The sequence below is a fragment of the Ambystoma mexicanum genome, chromosome 6p (genome assembly GCF_040938575.1).
Source record: "Ambystoma mexicanum isolate Mex_15411 chromosome 6p, UKY_AmexF1_1, whole genome shotgun sequence".
In the NCBI taxonomy this organism is placed as follows: domain Eukaryota; kingdom Metazoa; phylum Chordata; class Amphibia; order Caudata; family Ambystomatidae; genus Ambystoma; species Ambystoma mexicanum.
Genome location: NC_090935.1, coordinates 1,072,281,874 through 1,072,304,168, shown reverse-complemented (window position 1 = coordinate 1,072,304,168; position 22,295 = coordinate 1,072,281,874). Strand labels below are relative to the sequence as shown.

Below are 22,295 nucleotides of genomic sequence, written 5' to 3'. Positions count from 1 at the left end.
TGAAGGAGGAAATGGACTGGGATGAAGGAGAAGGACTCGGACAAAGGACAATGCATATTAGAGTGGTTCTAAATGATATGTGCCATACGCCAAGATTTTGAGAACATGGCTAGTCCATATGGTAATGAAGTGGTGAAGATTTAAAAAAAGGGGTATTATTTTGTGGACATTGCTACTGAAGGTTTGACATAATTCTGCATTTACTCCTCCTCGCATGTTACTTTTCATGTGGAATAATACTGAGGCCAAAGAGAGAAAAACGCCCATTACTTACATTCAAGTGAATATATCGGAAGGGATGCGGTGCACCCCATTTACTAAACGGGGCTGGCATTTCTTGTGTTGCTGCTTCGTGTCTGTACATTTCTCTTCCTGCGGTTTGGGCATTCTGAATGCAAACTAGTCCTCCCAGTTACTTCATCAAAGCAGATACTCCTACGCGCGCAGCAGTTGCTGAAGCGCGCACACGGTACCTGCAAAGGAGTGAGTCGTTTCACTGGAAGACGGGTCGGCTCCAGGGGCAGCGCCGCAGCTGGATTCAGAGACGCGCCCTTTCACAAAGACCGGAGCAGAGACGCCATGGCGCAACGCTGCCTTCAACGGGAACATCTGGTTGAACTGCACCGCGGAAAGACAGCCAACAAAGCCGGAGAAGCTGGCTTTCAGGGTCTCTGGATCCACGCCGTCATTTTCTCCTAATCAGAAGAAGCAGGGGACAATTAATCATGGAGCAAATGTAAAAAATAAAGTGACAGAAGAATAATTGAAGAATTAACCTGCCTTCCTCAGAGTGTAATTGGGCCTCGGCAGCATATGCAGCGTTTCTGAATTCTAATATTGGCTCTATTATGCGCCCAGCCCTTTACTTACATTCAACACTTCATAGATAACAATGATGGGAATAATTAGCGGCGCTGTATTAGTTTATTCTCCAATGTGCATAGTAATTAAGGGAAAAAGATAAAGCAGCACGTTACATAAAAATACTATTTGAGTTAATTATAATGTGTTATTCTCCAGAGATTTTTTTTTACAAGAACATAAAAGACTCCAAGCTCCTTGAGCACGGCAATTTCTTTAACAGTTGCGATACAGGAACCCTATGAATGGATGGCGCGCTCCTCACGGATGCTGTTTTCTTAAACACACCAATGAGCACACACACAGGAAGCAGATTCTACTACAGTGGAGTGGCGCAAGATTCCACAAGTGCAGCATATTACATTAAGATACCTTCTCTTCTGGAATCCAGCGGGAAGTAAATATAACTGGACTGATTAACAGAAATATCCACTGTAATAGTAATTGGGTATCCATAGGAGTTTGAAAACCCAAGGACCCGGGGATCGCACCTGCGTTGCTCCACAACGTCTTGCTTCCAAGGCGAGCACGTTGTCTCTCAGCTATCCTCCCGGCCCACTGGAGCAAACAAGGAGAAGTCTTTGAGCATCTCAGACTTGCTCATGCGACCCTATGCATTCGGTATTCACAACGATTTGCACTGGAGCAAATCTGGAGATGCCTGCAGTATTTCTGAGATGTGCTTGGGCAAATCTTTACATGATCATATGAAATATGCTCCAGTCCTCTCCTGATTTGCTCTGGTTTTAAGCTTTGGACATCGGGTACACAGGAGCCGCTGCGTAGCTGCGATGCTCCTTTCTGACATGTGCATGGAAACAGTAGAACAGTGTACGAAATGTTTCGGTGGGTCTTGACGGGACATTCGGACATTGAGGCTTAGGGATCCTAGTGTGTATTAGCTACACTTTGTGACCCTTAAAAAGTACTTTATTAGGACCTACTCATGTTGGTTTCACTTGTGTTGTTTTAAGTTTTTGTAATTTGTTTTATGTTATATGATCATTTTTATGATTGTTTTTAAGAAACATGATGTTTGTGTAATTAATAAAATGGACACATTTTTGTGAATAAGAAACATAAATCATTTAGTATTATTGGAATTGTTTGAGAGGATACCCACAGACACTTTTTGATACATTGGAACTTCTTTTTGTATATGACATAGCTATCTACTGCAGAGTAAGAAGTTTGTGTATCCTCTGCTGTGGTATATGACGTTTTGAGAACAGTATAATCAGCATAGCACTGGAACTTTCAGCAGAAGATGGAAATGCAGTAGGCCAGTGCTGCCAGGTATTGGTTGAAAAGCCAGGGCGAGAGGTACCACAAGTGGAGAGGGAGATAGAGGATCGGAAGGACACAAGTTGTACCTGGCAGGGTCGATCAGGAAGGACTTCACAGCAGACTTTAATCTGTTCCCTTGGCATTGTGTACCAGGAGCCAAGGACTTGATACCTCCCTTCTACTGTTATCATTGTTCCATCTCACTGCCTCATTATACGAAGACATTACAATTGCAGTGAGTGACTATCAATTCCCTGTTGCTCATTTGGTGGCAGCTCCAAACTGGTGCCTGTTGTCAAGGATGATTTGGGAGTGTGGGAACAGGCAAGATATTCCCATCTATGTGCAAAGCAACATTAAAAAAAAATGTTCGGTAAAGTTTGTTAGTACCACAAACTATGCAACACTACACGTTGAAAGTGTGTCTGCGATTATGGTGAGCTGAGATCTCGGACGGACAGCTTCCGTTCTAGCAAATGATAAGATTAGCATGGCAATTTTCAATGCCACATTTATTATCATTGCATAACAGAATATGTTGCTGTTGGGGTTGACACACTGCATAGCGTTCCCAAACTGGATGAGCATACCTACAATCATCAAAATCATTGCCTAACATGAGGGAGGGTCTTTCCTGCAACTGCTTTAATCATGGATCTACAAATGTTGGTTTTCCAGATGATTTTCACTGCAGTTCCCACCACCCCAGAGAGCAGAACTGATGGTGCGGGTCATGGGAGTTGTAGTGCAAAACATCAAGAGCTGTGAAGATTAGAGACCTCAACTTTTACTGCTATGATATGCTTTACTCTACAGTCAATACATCATGTACAGGGCTTGCATCCCTGATCTTGGTTCCACAGTATCAATGTTGGGATTCCTGAGTAGGAATCTGCAAACTACAAAGTTGAACATGTATAATGTCTACACCTATGAGGGGAGAGTAATATCACATGGTTTGGAGCATCATAGGTGCACAGACTGTGAACATGTCTCTCCAAGTCAAGGCTAGTGTTGACTTGAATTGTAGAAGCACCAGCTTCCTGTATCCTAATATGAGAAAGACTGCTGGAAGGCGCATATCCATGCCAGCTCTGTGTTTGTACTTTGGTCGAGCCTGTCCATCATCTTTTACAAACGCAACAGTACAATGTGATGCAGTGCCTCTAATCCCTTACCTTAAAGAGAGCACAGAATGCAACAGACCATGCAAGAATTGACATCCACTGTCTTCACTTGTCCCCCCAAATCAAAGAAAAAGAAGCCTTCTTCCCGCCCAGCCCTCACTTTTCACACTTCACTTTTGCCTTTTCCCTGTATGATGGGTGCTGCAATTAGCAGACACATCTCTCTGAGGCCCAGTCGAAAGTCATAATGTGCTTAAAAGCCCCTTCGATATTCCAATGTTTCAATGTTCTTCTCAATATTGTACTAAAATACTCCCGACCATGTAAGCAAAGACCTTTTCAAGGCTTAGTAATGCAGACTCTGCGTTCATCGACCAGAACTGTGTAGACCACTCTGGTCCAATGTTCTAAGAACTACAATAAATAGTTCCACATGGTTAATGGCAGCTATAAGTCAGTGCTAGCAACATAATAAAACAAGCAACAAGCAACGCCATTTATTATAGAAGTGTGAATGCAGAAGAGGACATTGTGCTGCTTGGAGATGGGGTTATTCTCGTCTACGCCTCTCTTGGTGTTATCTTCACAGCATTGGTTGTGATGCAATTAGACTCTTTGCCCCCAACACACTGTACTGTATTACCCACGACACAATCACAATGTTAAAAAAAGTGAAGCAGAGATGAGCTCCCATTTCTACTGTGTCCAGATTAAGCTGGACAAGCAAATACAATAAAATAAACTATTATATCAAATCAGTATTGTATGGCAACGAGGTTTGAAATGCGGCAAATGAACTAGAAGGGCAACTTTTAGCCGGGGAAGCTGAATTATGGATCCATACTGCATCGCCTAGGACACCAGTGTGCTCATGTCATGTGACCATGCACGCCGGGAAAGCAATGTGCGTGGCATAGGGATGTGTGTGGCTGTGTTCCACTCTCAGCCTGCCAACACATTTATTTACATGTATTGTTGGTGCTTTCACGTTGATGTCTTCAAACAACTAAAATAATACTAGTCACCACCACCCAAGATCGTTTTTGGCGTTTGGGTAAAATAATGATACTCACACTGCTGTATATTTATTGTAACATCTAGTTCTTAGCTATCTGATCGTGATGGCGAGAAGTGTAGCATGAGTTTGTTACAATGTGTACTGATGGTGGAATAAGCTTCGACGTTACAAGAGTAAATACAATTGGAAAAAGCTAAACTCAAATTGACATTGGATGACAGGGGGATTTGAAAAATGACTTAATAGTTAAGAGGTAGAGTTGTTTCCCCTCTCTCCGCTTTCACCGTCCAGTTTGCTCATTTTAGGAAACCATGTGCTCGGCTTGGGCAAAAACGTGCATGTGGGAAGCTTGGTTTCTATCTAGCGCCGCATTGCTGGAACAGCAGAGAGGTACAGTTACGTTCTCTTCATGCATCTCAGTGATGGGTAAACAGAAATAAAGTAAGACTAATGTCACTCGAGACAAGGAATATCGCATCGGGGCAAAAAGTGCTTTGCATGCAAGAGCATATTGCAAATACAGAGGGCACGGTATAACGATCAGCAGAAAAGCCAGGTTCTCTAAGCCCACTACAGTGGTGATGTGGTGCAGTACAATCCATGTAACATAACATAACATAACACCTGACACTACTATTCCTGGTCACAGTCTGTAACTGTCAGAGTAGGTCATCACCTAGAAATGGCATACAAAAGACACACCTTTTTTTTATTAACAAAGGAACCCCTCTTCTCAAGGCAAGTAACCCCATTCCTGTACATATTGTAATCAGAAAAAGAGCAACATTTTCAGGAAAGGTTAAGCCACAGAGCTGGGGGCCTTCAGGTTCTGTGACAAGGAAGAGGAGGACGAGGTGTCATGAAGATTAATGTTAAGTAGTCAAAGTCACAGTCATTAGCCGTGAGGCGGTGTTGTGCTATGGAGAGGAAAACACTCGCTTCCAGAGAGCAAAGGTATAACAGAACGAAAGCAAATAGTACACATGACTGTATTCCAAAAAAGGTAATTTTAACCCTGTTGTTAAATGGAACATTAAGGGAATAAGCACACAAAACCAAACTTTCCTCAATATGATCACTAACATTAAGACAACGTCCTGGGTAGCTTGCAATGAGAGTAATATGGCCCTTCAATATAAAAGGGTCTCACAGGTTTTAGCTGTCGTTGTTACATAGGTGTTTTTATTTGCATTGGAACATAGTTTAGACACATTGTCTGTAAGGAGAGGGGCAGACGACACGTGTTTCAACCCCGGAAGGTCTTTATCAAGGCAGATAGGTAAGGTCCATGGGACCAGATTCCGTGTGGGTCACAAAAGCCATTGGAAGAATTGTCATCCAGTATGCACAATGTGACCCTGCAGAACCAGATATAATCCAAGCAAATCACCCACAGAGCTCAGCACAGGAGTGTTACTTATCTAGAGCCCAACCCTTTTTTCTATGATCACTAACATGTTGGCAGCAATGTGAGATGAAGATAGAAGGAAACAGGCCAGTTGCATCACAGCAAAACCTTAAGATTGAAACCCACATTAAATAATGGAAAGAATGTAGCAATCTGACTTGTCGGATGAGGGAGAGCTGTACCAGGCCACATTTCTCCTGATGTTGAGTAGGCTTTAGAGATTGGAAGCATAATCCACCAAACGATGGAGGAAAGAGAGGACTTGAGGCCCTACCAAGAAGGACCATAATTGACAAAAAAATAATACGACTTGCGCAAGGAAGCTAATCTCTGTCGATAGATAAGGAAAGCCCTTCCTGCATCACAGGACTGAGACAAGGTTTCATTCTCTGAAGAATGACCTGCATCGATGTAAGGAAGACTGATCCTCTCCGATATATGGAAGCTTGGAAGAATCCTTTGAACAATGGATGGCTCGAGCCTAATGAAAAGACTTCCACAATGGATCAAAAGGTATGGAAGGGGCAACAATATGTCCCACCATTCCATAGGTGTGCTGGGATCAAACTTCAATGATTTGAAGGGGTTGATAGGAGACATTCAAGAACCAAGGACACCAAGGATAGGTGATGAATATTAATGCAGGGGAAATAAAGGGGGAAAAGAAAAACAAGAGGCTCCCCAATCCTCAACCAGATGAATTCCTCCCAAGGCTCTGGAAAACCCTTGCTGCTACCCACTTAACTCTTAATGAGGCAAAGGCAAGGTTGGGTGGAGATGTTGCCTAGCATGGTCAAGAAGCATTCAAACAAAGGGTTCAAGCCAGTTTTCTGGCATTAACGGCTACTATGGTCTAGCATTCCCAAAAAATCAAATGCTCATGTATGTCCAGCTGTGGAAGGCTACGGGTCAGATTCACCTAAAGTTGCACTTGAGAGAATAAGAAGCATGTCAGATTTGCTACCATGTAACTATTTACAAAGCCTGTACTAGAGCAAACCAGGAGCAGTCTTGATCATCTGTAAGATGTTTTCAATACATTGTTATGAATCAATATGCACGTGGGTATTCACATTATGGTCCATGTAGCTCCTGAAATCCTGCAGTTATTTTTTTTTTTTTTTTGCTCAGGTCGTTTGCTGATTTGGTCCACTGAACATCTTTCTTAATCAAGCCCTATTTTAACTCTTTAAGTCACATCCCTTACTTTTCTCTGACACGAGTGCATATCCAATGCTACAGATAATCTCATGCCGCCTCTTTATCATTAGAACCACCAATTGTAGCCATAAGTCAATCACAGACGATTACATTTCAGGTAAAACAAAATGGAAAACCTCCGCCAATAAAAATGGTTACATTGTTTGCTTAATGGGCATTTGCAATACTTAGCACCCAGGAGAGAACCTTCAAGTCCTGTGGCCAATCGGAAACCAGGCTTTTGAGGCATTCCTGGCTAGTGTGGGCATGGGTTGTGCGGGTTCACGGGATTCCACAAGCACCTTTACGTCACTCCCACCGTCATTCCTCCACCCTGTCCCTGCCCCCAATTCCCAGAACTTTCCAACCTCTTTTATGCCTTCTCTTCCACCGCCCAGTCCCTGTACCACTGAGGAGCCCTGCTCCAAACACACAATATGAAAAGTGACTCCTGCTTCAAGACAGCTGATATGAAAAGTGACTCCTGCTTCAAGACAGCTGATATGAAAAGTGACTCCTGCTTCAAGACAGCTGAGCATCCTATTCTGAGGGGCCACCTGATGGTGTAATTTTCTCAAGCGGATCAACATTTTATTAAAAATGAGGGACAGAGGATAACACCCGGCCCCACAACTGTGTGTTAACAGTATTATGTGCCTAGCCAGGCTGGAAAAAGAGATGTTACTGTGTTCCCAGGGACCTTCAGTGCGTTTTACAAGAACATTTTACATAACATGTCTTCTGCACCTGAAAGCACATCATTGCCTGCATTGTCTGTGGAAGCAGGCAATCAAGCTCAGATACTACGGTTTGAAATAATTAGCATCCATTTCCCCAGGTCCCTCACGTCTCAGGGTATGGCATATTTCTTCTATTGTTACACTAGGGTTTCTCCAAGGGTCTTTCTCTGCTTGTTCGATTCCCAGTTCAGGACCTTGCCTGTTATCTCACATAGAGCATGAAGGCATATTATATATGTGTGCTGGTTATATTTTTGAATTTTCAGAATGGTAAAGATGAATACATATTTTCCTTATCTTATTAGGATATTTATTGAGCACAGACCTGACATTGAGAAGAAAAACGACACTTTACAATCCATCGGGGGAAGCACACATTGATGGAAGCAGAGATGCAGGGAGTTAATAGCGGAGGAGGTGGAGGGAGGGCAATTTGGCTGTGTGGGATCTACAAGCAACCAGGGGAGGAAACAGGGAGAGCACGTGGCCCAGTCTCAGTTTAGGTGAGGAGTGTGTGTGTGTGGATAATAGGTGTTAATGAGGAGCCATTCCTCGACGAGGAGTGTCTTTAGCGGCTTCTTGGAATGTAGAAATGGAGTGGTATCAATTGATGGGGAGGAGGTTGCAGAGTCTGGGGGCATAAAGAGAGAAGGCCTGTTTTCAGATGTTGTATGCGAGGTAGCTTGGGTACTTGAGGGAGGGCCACAGCCTTGTTGATGATGCTGTAGGATTTGAAGGTGATATGTAATTGCAGCAGTAGCCAGTGCAGTTCGATGGTGGATGGGTTTGAATAGAACATTAGTTGAAGCGAGTTTATGGCTACAATGAAAAACCTAGAAGCCACATTTTTCCTGGCTCTTTTTAACCTCTACCCTGTGATATTGTCTGAAGCACTTGGCAATTCATAGCAATTCAAAGCAGGGGCCAAGGTATGGCTGCTTTGCTAAACATGCCTTGCATTATCTTTGGTTTTTAGGTTTTGCTTTTAAATCATAACGTTCCTTTAAATGGACATTGTTTGGCCTTTTTTAAAGGTGTTTAATAGCAGTAGGTTAATCACAACTGTGCTTATCATGCTTTTTCACAGTTATTTTAATGATATACAAAAATATCCTGCCATTGACTGATGGGACACTCTCCCCAGACCTGTATACGAGAATGTGAGCTATTGTGAATAAGAACATCAGTGATTCATGACAGAGAGTTGCAGTTTACAGTTTAATGAATACATGCAGTGCCTGTGCATTGGCACCAATCACCAGCACCTGTCTTTGGGATAATGGGGCACAATAACCAGAACCAACATGTACCATGTACTGAAAGCAGTCTGCTTTTCCTTTCATACATCGAATTGGGTCTCGAAATGTGTCACGGTTCTGTCACGCAGTGGCCTAGGCTATTCATTTAGCCCTTTGCTCTGTTTCATTGATTCACCATTATGTATGGGCAATTGCAATATGTCGGGAATGTGCCTACCTTGCCGCCCTCAGGTGCTCCATTGCCATAACCTGCCTTTTGGCCCACTTAGCATCTAGGCTCTCCAGGCTTAGCTCTTGCACCACCTTTGAAAGGTCCTTTGAAACATCACAGTCTCCCCAGGCCCACAGCTATGAGGGATCTAAGGCTGGGCATTCGCTCTCACTGCGCCTATGCCATTAAGTGTACTAGAGCCAAAGACTCTGACTTCCTGCCGGAAACTTCACTCAAGACATCTTCTCTATGGACTCCCGCCATCCCTAATAACTCCATCCGTATGCTCAAAAAATTCATGCCACCAAGCCAGCTAACTCGCCCTCCCCTCCTGGGACCTCCCTACTTCACTCTATAGCTTCTCCTTCCACTCACTCATTGAAGAAGAACACCCCCCCACCCTCTCTCAAATGTGCACTCAAAAATGCACACTCTCTCCCTGCCCATGCTTTGGAGCTCCACAACCTCCTCACTATTCACGATCTAGATATACTTGCCATCATGGAGACATGGCTCCATGAGGCGTCCGGTCCTGCCATCTTACTGCTCTGCCACCTGGATACTCCATCCTCCAACAAGACAGACAGCTGTTGAAAGTAGAAGGTGTAGCTCTTATAACGAAAGATGCCCTTTCTATCAGGCTGTGCAACCTCCCATGGGAAAGCAATGCTGACATTATCTCTGCCAAACTGTCCTTGTCCCCTAACTGCACCATACATGTACATATAATTTACCGGCCACCAGGCTCAGCCCTAGACTTCCAAGGATATCTCCTCCATTTATTAGGTGATAACCTTAAAACTTCCACCAAAACGATCCTACTCGGCGATCTTAATCTAGGCCTAAATGATCCTAAAGATAAAGCAGCCTGAGCCCTACCTAAGGAACTCAAAGACATGGGGTTCTTACAAAGGTCACCAGCCCGACTCACTGCAAAGGTCGCACCCTCGACTGGGTGGCTGACCACAACTGCTCCACCACTATCAGCTCCAACGATGCCTACCGTTGGATGGACCATAACTGTTTTCAATTTACCATTCCCACCGCCCCAACTACTAAAGCTCTCACCCATGCCCCATCAGCTCAGGTTAGAAGCTCTAAAACATTAACTAAGGACAACGTTTGTCCATTTCTGGAAGTCCCAGAACTCAAGCCCCCATTCTCTAGTGACCTTGGCACACTTGCAGATATCTAACCTGACACCCTCACCAAAGCAATTGACGCCATAGCCCCCATAGAATGCAAAAAAGAGAAGAAAACCTATGCACGTTAACTCATGGTTCACAGATGAACTACACAACCTACATACCAGTAAACGTGACGCATTAACCAACTGGCAATCCAAGCCGAATGATTCTACCAAGGAAGACTTCAAAAGACTAGCCACATAGTATAAATAAGTGATCACTAAAGCCAAGTCTAATTCTTTCAACTCACAGATCCCTAAGGCCAATTCTCAATCCAAGGAAATGTTCACCATTTTCAGAGACCTAATCACCCGCGCCACCAGCCCTGATGAGATCATTTAAGATGAAGGGTGGTGCTCTAGCATACAAGCAGCCCTGCTCAGCAAAATAGAATTACCCCAAGAAAAATTTCAGGTGCAATTCGAAGCCATACCCAACCACAACCAGCCTCCCTTGCCCAGCCACCCATCCTATAATACTACTGACTTGCTCTTTTCCTTCCGAGACGTCACTGAATCGGAAGTCCTCGACCTCCTCCAACATCTTAAAGCTTCCATGTGCAAAGGAGACATTTGTCCTCCTAACATTATTAAGGAATGCACTGAATCACTTGCACCTCTCCTAATGGTGTTCATTAATGCCTCATTTACTACAGGTACTGTCCCTTCCAGCCCCAAAGAAGCATGGTTACGCCCTCTAATAAAAAAAAACTCCCTAGATCCCACCTCCCCTAATAACTACCGACCAATCACTACTGTCCCGTTTCTTTTAATATCCTGGATAAAGTGGCTCACAACCATCCCTCAGGGCTCATGCACAGCTCCTACTCTCTACAACCTGTTCACAAAGCAGCTCTTTGACAAACTGGATACCCTCGGCATAGCACGCACTAACTGTGCCGATGGTACGCAAGTAGTCCTGCCACTCTCGGGCTCTTATGACCATGACGCCGCAGCTCTCCATCTGATTTACGCCACCATCCACGCCTGGATGGCGGCAAATGGGCCATGTCTCAATGGAAACAAAACCGAGATATCCTTATTGGCCCCAAAGAAATGTTATCCAAACTGGGTAAACAATACTGTAATTTCACCATCGATAACTCCATCATCCCTGTCTTCTCTTCCGTAAAGACACTAGACTCCACTCTGTCCATGACGCGATAGGTTAGCACCATTGCTTCCGCCTCTGCCCACACCCCTAAGCTTATAAATGCAGTAAAACCCTTCCTTTCCAAACAGAACCAACTTTCAATGGTTCCATGTCATTTCATCGCGGGATGTTTTTTTGTGGGCTATTTTACCGTGTATTTTTTTATGTAAAAACTCATCTTTTTTAAAAAAAAAATATTTTTAGGGAGTACCCCCTAAATACCCCCATCCCCGTTAATATTTTATATATCCCCGAACATGCACACCCGATATATATATTTTTCCAACCCCCCCAAAATATTTGATGAGTTTTTCGGCAAAAAAATTGTGGTAAAAAAACCCATGAAAAAACATCCCGCAATGAGAGGACGTTGTACCCTTTCAATAGCTAGAGCCACCATTGGGGCTAAACTATATCATTGCAATGTCCTTTTAGAAGACACTTCCCTAAAAAATCTAAATAGACTCCAAGTCATACAAAATAATGCCATAAGAGCAGCACTAAACATCCCTAAAAGCGATGCTCCCCGTGAAGGAAGGAACGGATCACCTTCAAGACCCTCACCAGAATGTACAAGTGCTTAACACTCACAACCCCGCCCTATCTATCAGAGACTATCATCAGAGATACCTCCTCACGTCCTAAAAGAACTAGCCTCACCGACCAACTGTGCATCCCTCCTACCAGAACGGCCAAAGTGGGTGGGATTGGCTTCTCACAGTTGGCACCTAAACTTTGGAATTCCATATCCAACATACTCAGAGCGGAGACTTCCCTCCCAGCGTTCAGGAAAGTGCTAAAAACGACACTCTTCAACTAACACTGCCTTCCTTCCCTTTCACTTGACCCCTTCCTCTTCCCCCATCCCTACTGTATTCTTCATGTAACTAAGATTTTTTTATGTAACTAAGCATGTTGTCTTGTAACAGCGCCACAATGCCTTCGGGCTGTTGAGCGCTTTATAAATGTTAACAAAATAATAAATAAATACATAACTTATGCAGTTCCTCAATGCATATACATGTTTAGCGTGGCACTCTCAAACGCGCAGATGTGCATCGGGCAACTGAATTCAGATGGGTGAGGACTGTGGGGTCAGCCATGCTGGTTCAGGGAGTGCAATTGCATCAAGGTATTTTAAATGGCCTGTCATTGGAACGTTGCTTTGAAATGCCCGCTCTTATTTCAGAGGTATAAAGGCAACACAGAATACAATGCGTTTCATGATGGTTTCTATCTGGGGGAGGACATGCTTCCAGGGATCTGTGCAGGCCCCTACGCCTGACAAGGAACTGGGGGAACCGGGGACAGTCGAAATGCCCCCTAAGCCTGCTGCCATCTTTGCGTGTCCTTGTTGGTGAATCGCTGCCATCAAAAGGATCCTTAAATTGCATTCACACAGTGCAAGAGTGGGCAGGCAAAACACGAACATTACTCATAATCCCACACTATGGATTAGTTTTCTTCTACATACACAAGTAACCAACAAAAGCATACTGTGCCCTCTTGGCACTGGTTCCCATGACACCCATTAACCTTCGGTGTACTTGTGAGTCCTCTAGTCGCAGAGTTCTACAATGCGCGGGCAATGGGCTCTGCAAACATGGCGACTGTTATTCAGGCAAGCGGGTGAAAAAACGTTATGTTCCCGGCCGTCTGATTGGGAAATGGAAGATATAAGTGTAAAATTATTTTTAATGGAATCCACACGCTCATTTTGCAGGAAGCACTTACCCAGGATTGCGTGCGCACTTTGACAAGAGAGAAGCCTCTGCCTTGATTGTCTGCCTTTAATTAAAGCTGACACAAGGCTTTTTGCGCTCCATGAGCTGAGCGTCTTCACAGAGATATGACAGCTGCGATTCATTAAAAAAAAAAGGTTCTTATTTTTTGTACCTACCTAATATCTTGCCGAGCACAAAAGATTTGATTGCGCTGAACTCCGTACCAGAAGTTAGAATGAATCTTACTGCGGGATATTGGTTAACCTGAAAAACGTTCAGCAAAACATATGCAAATAATATGGGGGTGGCGTGAAGGCAGGGGAAGATGCAGAAAGAGAAAAGACAACGCGTTAGTTGCAGAGCAAAGGTTTGGAAAGCAATTCACAAGAGACGCATTTGCAATTACAATGCAGATAGCTGAATTATAAACAATGCCACATATTGCACAGAAGAGTTAGGAAACCGTGACAGAGTTGCTGATGTGTTTGAACCTCTGGAAACCATTTTCTGTTTCGAACATTTTTGGAAGAGTCCCTTTGCTTAAACTACAGTACAAACAGTGCGTCAAATGAAATGAAGATATGAACGCTCTCTAAAAAAAGATTTTTTTTCTTCAGTTCTCTCAGAAATGCATTTTTCAGATTGCTTATTCCGGCATTCCAGTAACGTCCAAAGCCTTTAAACGACACTGACTGCATTAATTTTGCTTTGAAATGCGAATGCCTTCGTCTAATTGTGCTCATTTTCCAAACACTTCACTGTGACATGTTAAATCATGATCCTGAATTCACAAGGATTTTGCCCTGGGGATGATATATATGTAATTGTCGGCACAAGCACGTGATGCATTCAAGAAGTGTCACAGCGAGTCAGTCTGACTGGGTTACTTTTTTGGATCGGGGTCAAAGTGGCCGAAAATTACACATTTCCAGCAAGCCCAACCCTTTTCCGATGATAAATTGTGGAAATAAAAAATAAAAAAAGTGACAACACAACAAAGGGCCAGGATGCAGAGGCCTAGTGGGAAATCTCCAGAGTTCCCTATTGGCCACTCTACCCCTGATCATTGGTCGATCACACACAGGAGAACATAACTTTACACTCTCTCCTGTATTTCAGGGCAAGCCCTGCACCGCCAAAGAGATCGGGTCACAAAACAGACTGAGAAAAAAACATGATTTTGGCCCTGATAAGCAAAATAGAAACCGCAAAGAATGATGTAAAAACGAATACATAAAGATTCCCAAGGACCAATCCCTGAGTTCCCTGAGTTTAGGCGGTTACACACAGAATCTTGAGCTTTCAAGCAGTGCAACTTCCCTCATTGAACGGTTCTTCGTTTGCATTGATGGGTGTCCTGGAGCAATACTAATGGCCACCGACTCCAGCTGCCATGATTGTTCTTCTGCCAGATAAACAGAAGAGTTTGTCAGGTTTCTGAAAAAATGACTTTCAGAGCATTTGGCATTTTTTTTGCTTGTTTGATTGAGAACTGCACAGCCCAGACTCCTTCAAGATGTTTCTGCGGCCCCTGCATAGAGTTGGCTTCTGTTTCTGATCTAGTCAAAAAGGGTTTCTTCAACTGTTCTATTATTACTTATTGATGAGCAGTAACAGTAGCTATCAGGGGTTGAGTGCAGAAAGTTAAGATGGCATATACTACTTTATCATAAGCGAAAACGGAATGTATAGGCAAGAGTAGATATTAAACAGTTTACATTGTTTAGGTGCACTTAGAATGGTCATCTCTAGGGAACTGGAGCAGTAAATGAAGAAAACCCAAAGGGCCTGATTCATGGAATCAGTTGCGTGGTAAATTATGACATTGTGCGCCAAACCGCGTGCGCAAGTCAGTTTGTCGATTCATGGAATCGTCTACACAGGACTTTTTCGTACTGTGCAGGGACTTCGTGCAGGCTCGGCACATGTCTGCGAGAGGCTGAGTGCCTTTCACGAGACAACTCACAGAGCATGGGCGTGGCCTGTGTATAGACCAGAGTTGCGGGCGGAACTTGCAAAATGGGGAAGAACAAGGGAAAATGTGGGCGTTATGAGGGACGGCCCGCAGGCAGTCAATTGCACGCCCACAAATGCGTATGATTGAGTGTATTCATGGATTGGTCGACATAACCTGTCGTCAAGGAAATGGCCAGGCAATGCAATCGAACTATCCCCCACCCGAAGGCATGCGTACAGAACTTGCGCATAGGAATCTGTGCACTGAGGTAAGATCGGGCATCTGATTTAGGGGTGTGCGCACACAGTTGGGGTTCGGATCACACTTGGGGGTGCCCGTAAGCAGTGAGCGGGGTGCAGGAGCCGTTTATGGGGGTACACATACTAAAGTTAAAGGATATTTATTCGCGCACTATCTCCACCAGTGTGGTCCCCTGGCAGCTGTGAAAGTTAAGAGGGTAGGGTGGGTTAGTGGGGGATAGCGGGACAAAGGTAGAGCAAGATGTTTTTGATGTTCTGTTGGCCGCTTCAGTTCAGTTGGCACCTTTCGCTGAGCATGGGTGTGGTTTATGGATCAGTAGACTCCCATGTGCTGTTGTGCAATGTGTGGTCTGTTTCGTTGCTACAGTGTAGTGAAGTGCATGCAGATTGCTATGAAACAATGTGGTTTTGTTTATTCAGCATTTGAGAGTTGTATGAGGAAAGGAGAGTTGAGATTTAGCGGTTGGGTTAGTGGGCTTTTATTTCCTTGTTGCTTTTGGACATCTATCACTCACTGAGTCCCTCGCTGTGTTCTGCGCATAGTGTCATTTCTCTGTAACTGTTTGGTTGGCTGTGGGTTGGAAGGTGGTGGAGGGCCGCCCTTTCATCGTGAAGTGTATTGTACTAAATTTGTTCATAGGCACCAAAGGTGGGGTTGCCTGCCATCGCCTCCCTGAGCTTCTAGGGTAGGTTCCCTCCCTCTGAATTGTAGGTGTTTCCCGTTTGAGTGGGTGACAGTTATTGGTTAGTGCTCTCTCATCTGCAGCTAGGGTGTCTGGCCTAAGGCGGCTGCCTATGGTAGGTGTTGGCTTGCTAGTGGCTATATCCTGGGTTCCCTCCCTTCCTGGCTTCTACCTTCCATGCACGCTCGTTGAGGCCCATTTTATTTTCTGGGGGTGTCTTTATTTTTCTACTCGTTCCCATTTGATTGTGAGCTGAAGAGCCAAGTTTTAAGTTATTTTCAGACTCGTAAGTGATCCTTTGTTTTACGTTTTATTTTTGAAAGGGTGTTCCATGTTTTGGCTGCCAGGTGGGAGAATGAAGATCACGTTTTTTCGTGTGCATGGTTTTGGTTCCAGGTGGATGCCATTGCTTGATCTAAGAGTTGTTCTTGGTAGATGGTTCTTTTCTTTTATAGGAATTCTGATCTTTTGCCATTAATCACTCTGTGTGTTATGCGTCATGTGTTATGTAACATGATGATTTTTATGATACGTGGTATACATGTTGTGGGGGTGCTAGGAATAGATATGGGGACCTCATGCACCTCCGCCGGGGGGGAGCTGGACTAGTTGGGGATGTATGCAGGCTGTTTTTCAGGTGTGCATTTGTACGCACGCGAAGAGTGCGCAAAGATCTGTTTCCATGGCTGGAATGGCTCTGCGTGTGGGTGTGTCGTTGGCATTCTGGCCGCAACTTCCGCATAGGGTTACTTTGCATGGAACATTCCATGAATATGCGTGGCGCAAAGATTTTCTTATGTGCGGTGGGCCGCGCGGGTTCATTCTCGGCACACAGGCTTTCCAGGATCTATGCAGACTTTTCCATCAATCGGGCCCCAAGACTCTAAGAGGGAATAGCCAGTACTGTTGTGATCTACTCCAGGTCAATACACAATCACAGGTCTGTCCCACATGCCTAATGCAGGATGTACAGTTTGCGGAGGGGTAGAATCAATTGATGGTTGATAGGGCCAGTGTGAGGTAGTCCTCATACTAAGTGTGGTTGGTTACAACATGTGCATATAGCAAGGTAGAAAATGCTACTTTTCAGATTCTTCATCTCTATGTGAAACATCTTTACATATTTATACATTTTCACATACTGCATTTGCATCTACTGCATTTAGAGTGTTTTTAATTTGTATTTAAGGAAACAAGCAAAACTGATGCAAACAGGCTAACAGTGATAGGAACAATAAAAAAGTTAGATACAGGATCTTGCCCTCCATTCCAAAAAAATGCAAATGCACAGATGCACATGCAAAAAGATGCAAATACATGACATGCAAAAACATGGAGCACAAGAAGAGACACAACTATTAATATTATTATTATTATTATTACTATTAATAATAATGTATTTATGGAGTGCAAACCTATCTTCGCGAAGCAGCAGAACACATTACAATCATAGGGGAAGAACACAGTGAGGGAAGCAGAGAAAAAAGTGGGGCGCTAACAGGGAGGGGGGGCAATTGGCAGAATGGGGGGAAGACAGTGGGGAACAAATCACTGAGTCTCAGGTAGGGTGGGGAGTGCAGAGTGAGTGGGCCTAGATGTTAAGGAGGAGCCATTCCTTGAGGAGGAAGGTCTTGAGCTCTTTCTTGAACTGCAGAAGTGATGGGGCAAGTCTGATGTTGACAGAAGGTGGTTCTAGAGTCTTGGATTGCAGACAGCGAAGACCTGTCTTCTGGTTCTTTTCTTTCCTGCACTGCCATAATTCAAGTCTGCACATTTCCTTACTTCTGATGGATCGCAGACCTCCAGAGATGGCGAATTTCTCAGTGAGGTAGCTTGGGGACTTCAGGATGACAGCCTTGTAGATGAGGAAACAATATTTGAAGATGATACAGGCTTGCAGAGGGAGCCAGTGCAGTTCGATGAGGGTCGGGTGATGAGGTCAAATTAGTAGAGTCCTTTAATGAAGCTTTGTCTCAGGATGCAGGACATATTTCAGAGGTGCCAGGGTAGTCACCCGAAAGGCCTTCCAAAAGGGCATTGCCACCATACAGGTGGGAGAGGACCAAGGCTGGGACAGAGGATCTGAAATTGTTTTCTGGGATGAAGGGCTTGATTTCCGTAGGATAGAAAGTTAGTACCAGGCCATTTGTGTCTTCCTTGATATGTGCTGTTTGAATATAAGGTGTCTGTTGATGTTGAACCCAAGGGACTTGGAATAGGGGCCCAGCTGGGGTGTGAATTCCTCGAGGTTCATATCAAAGAGCAAGGTCTGGCTGTCAGGGTGTTCTGTGTGGTTGGTCAGCATTAGAAATTCAGTCTTGAATGGGTTGAGCTTCAGGTAAGCACTGGACATTCGGGACTGGACATTCAGGACACCCAGGACTGGATCAATGTGTGGCAGGCCACAACAATGCTAAATAAGGACAACATATAGGTAGGCAGATGATTATTTCCTGATCATGCATGGGTATATAATGGCAAAAATAGCATTGCCTATCTCTTGTCTATATTTGAAATATAGCTACTGTGTGCGAGATTCACACATAGTTGTTTCCCATGTATGTGTGACGTGTGAACACAAATGGAAAAAATATCCACCTTTCTAAGGTTGTGGTAAGACACTACTGTTGTGTGTTTCCCACATGCCAAAGCACATCCATGAAGTCATGTGTACTGGGAGGCCCCCGTTTATGCATCACTTGCCCCTAAACCTGACCTACCCTTTTCAGAGGAAAACCACAGCCCCATCATGCCCAGATACCACCCACCAGCCCCCCTCACCTCTGACACTACACCAGCCAGCCCCTTGAAGCCCAGACACCAGCCACCAGCCTCCCTCACCTCTGATGCAACATGCAGCCCCATGAGAGTATGCCACCCTACCAGTCCAATGTATAGCTGCAACTCACCTGAACCTCTGTAGTCTGCCTCCACCATGTAACAGACCTCCAACATGTCCACCACCAACACGATCAACTGGAAGCACTGAAGAGCAATACAGGGCTGGAGCATCTCCTGTAACTCCCTGGCTGACCTGAATCTGCAGCATCTCGACTGAACAGCCCGATATTGCACCAACAACACTGTGGCCACTCCATTCACATGTGACATGTGAATGCAATGCAAAGTGGCATGTGCATATTGGCCAAGGGTCATTGCAAAGGCATCAAAGCACAGCAAGTGAATGTGTGCTGAGGAGAAAAGCACACATAATCAAACATTGGGCAGATCCACAAATAATGACTAGGCACATTACATCCTGAGCATAAGTAGCCCGGGTGGTAGGGGTGGCAAAGTCTGTGTTAGGGATGACAACCTGAAAGGCCTGTGCATGGGTGTGGGTGATGGGAGGTCAATCAGAGATTGCATGACTCAGTGAGACAGGAAATGTGTGCTACCACACAGAACCAGAAAACACTGGACACAACTGCATTCCAGTTGCAGAGGTGGAGCATGACATTAGAGCAGGCAGTGTGTGACTGGACATGCTGGTGGGCATGTGAGCATGACATGGGAGTGACAAAGCAATTACATCAGAACTGCGCAAGTGATTTGTCCCTGCCACCCATCCACAGTGAGCCCACCTCCCACCGCAGCACCCACAATGCAAAATGCACACTACAGTGAATAGTGTGTGGGCACATACATAATACAAAGCATGTGCAAAGGGGACACCTGAACAAGAGCGGACCTGAAATGAAAATAATGTGAAAGCGTGCAAATACACATGAACAGGTGTCAATCCATCCACAATGAGAGTCAACCAAAAAATACATAACACATCCACACATCACGGCAACCATACCCATATGTACATCCTTAGACACACACAAAAGCCTGCATGCCAACCACACTGACACTCTAATGCCAAACATGCAGTGATGCTGCACATGTAATAGAAAATGAAAATCATCCAGTGCGGCCTCCAGTCGTCTAAGGGCCTCAGCCCCACATGTCAGGCACGTGCGCATCCCTCCATCTGCAAACATCACAGCATCAACATGATACACACAGGCACACCACAATACAAATGAACTGCAATGAAGAGATGCACTGGGCAAAATTTAAACATTCAAATGTGGACACAAACAAATGTAACTGCATGAAGCGTGGAATGTACTCATAGAAAACATGTATTGAACAAAACTATATACACAAAAAACAGCGAAGGGATGTTCTAGAAATCTAGGGGAAAAGAAGAAAACATAAATGAAAGCTATACCTAAAGAACTATATACAAAGGTAGCGGGCTAGTCCTCGCCAATTTCAGACAGCCTGTCAACCAGGGTTGATTCACAGGCCATATCCTCCTCCCTCAGGCAGGCCTCTGTTGTTGCCTGGAGGGCTTGCAGGGCGGACAACAACTGATGTTCTGCATCTTTTCTGACCTGCAAGTCACCTCCAGGATGGCATCCCGCCTCCGTGCCCGATGCAGTGTCACCTCAGCCATGTCTATCATCACCTACGCCTTCCGTACCCGCGGACTCTTTGCCAGTAGCTGCCTCTTGCATTGCCGTAACATGGAAGAAATGGCATTCACGGCCCCCTTTGGTCCTCATGCCTCATTGTTGCCACCTGCCTCCTCAGGGTGGCTTGCCCTGTGACAGTTTTCCTCCTCAGATTTGCCACCTGCTGATGCCGTGCCCATTCCCCGTTCCACTGTCAGCATGCCATCATACATTATGGCATTTGTCTCGGGCATACAGCACCCGCACTGCTCCGAGGTGCCTGCTGACCCTCCATTGCCTATGTCCGTGTCAGTGTCAGGGTAGGCACAGTGACCACCTTAGCTGACGTAGATGGGACTTTCTCCTCAGCGGGGATGTTAGCTCCACCAGCCAGGGCATTGGTGGTGGGACTGGTATGTGGTCCGGAAGGCACCCTGGAGGATGACTGGTGCACAGAGGAGGAAGCTGAAGAGAAGGTTGCGGTAGTGAACAGCCCACGGAGCCCCCCAGGGAACAGACCTGTTGACAGCAAGGCCATAAGGCGGCACAACTCATTGTGATGATGGACAAGTATACTATGAGTAGCCTGTCCATCATCACGAATGACCATGATTCACCTTGTGAAGTCAGCCAGCATGAGCAGCACCTGATTCCTGGTGGACACATTAGCCTGTAAAGGGATGCTGGTCTGGGTGGAGGCATTCCAGAAGGTGCACAGTGCTGCATCCTATGGCCCAGGGGCAGGATTTTGAACAGGCACCTCCATGGTGGCCTGCAGAGCCTCAAGCCCCTGGGACAAGATTGCACCATGAACACCCACCTCGATAACCCGACTTCACCCCATGGGCTGGGCTGCAATAGCCACCTCCTCGGCCTCATCCCCTTCAACCTGGATGACTCCAGGGAGTCTTCCCCCACGGATGGCCCTTGTGTGGCATCACTCTGTCCCACCACTGCTTAGGAGCCCCTGCCACCGCCACCTCCTAGGACTTACCCTCAGCAGTCACACCTGATGGTTCTGGCGCTGCCTCAACCACATTGTTCCCTGAAGATGACCTGTGACATGGGAGTGGCTGGGGCCTGTGCCTTTGTCTAGTGGAATGGTCCCTGCTACCATGCTGCACAGCACCACTTCTGCCTTCTTCTCCAGCTGCAGAAACTCCGGTAAAGGAGTCACAGAATCCCGACATCAGTGTACAGTGTCAAAGCATGTGTGGTATGCACAACGTTCCCAGAAACATGAAGTCGGCATGGTACAACTCACTCACACACATGGCCATGCAATTCCCATTGAAACAGAAAAAAACAATTCAAGGTCAATGATGATCACAGTCATGATGCATTCATATGTAATCACAGCACACAGAGGACAGTACGCAGACACATACCAAGAGATATGACATGACACAATGGCAAGGCAACATGACCCAACTGCAAACTGCTGCATTGCTACGGGAGTGGGCAGGGAGTCAACTGGTAGGTTGTCCAAACACGGAATCCATGGAAGCACTGATGGGCCGGAGTACAGCTGTGTACACATTTGTGACAAGACACACAGTTGAATGTTGGCTCCGAGTAGACCCTCATGATTGCACCATTCAAAGCATGGTCATGCCAACTTCTGCTTGTGCTTCTGTCTACACAATCACTTCAAACAACATGCCTCCCTGACAGCCTAAACTGTGAGCATGCAACACATACATGCATCAATTGCAGAGGCACACATGGGTATGCTATAGCCCCAAGTGCATACATATGGCTTGTGCACACATC

At 45.2% G+C, this 22,295-nt stretch overlaps 1 protein-coding gene across 1 annotated transcript in view; it reads right to left on the bottom strand.

The window, feature by feature from the left end:
* The window catches only part of LOC138510185 (contactin-associated protein-like 4), a 2,554,874-nt gene that overhangs the window by 11,942 nt on the left and 2,520,637 nt on the right, over positions 1-22,295 (bottom strand). The window contains exons 21-22 of the mRNA XM_069625670.1: positions 13,351-13,438; positions 474-695 (exon numbers count right to left, since the gene is read on the bottom strand). Coding sequence (XP_069481771.1) covers positions 474-695; positions 13,351-13,438 — 310 coding nt within the window. The remainder of the gene's footprint in view (positions 1-473; positions 696-13,350; positions 13,439-22,295) is intronic.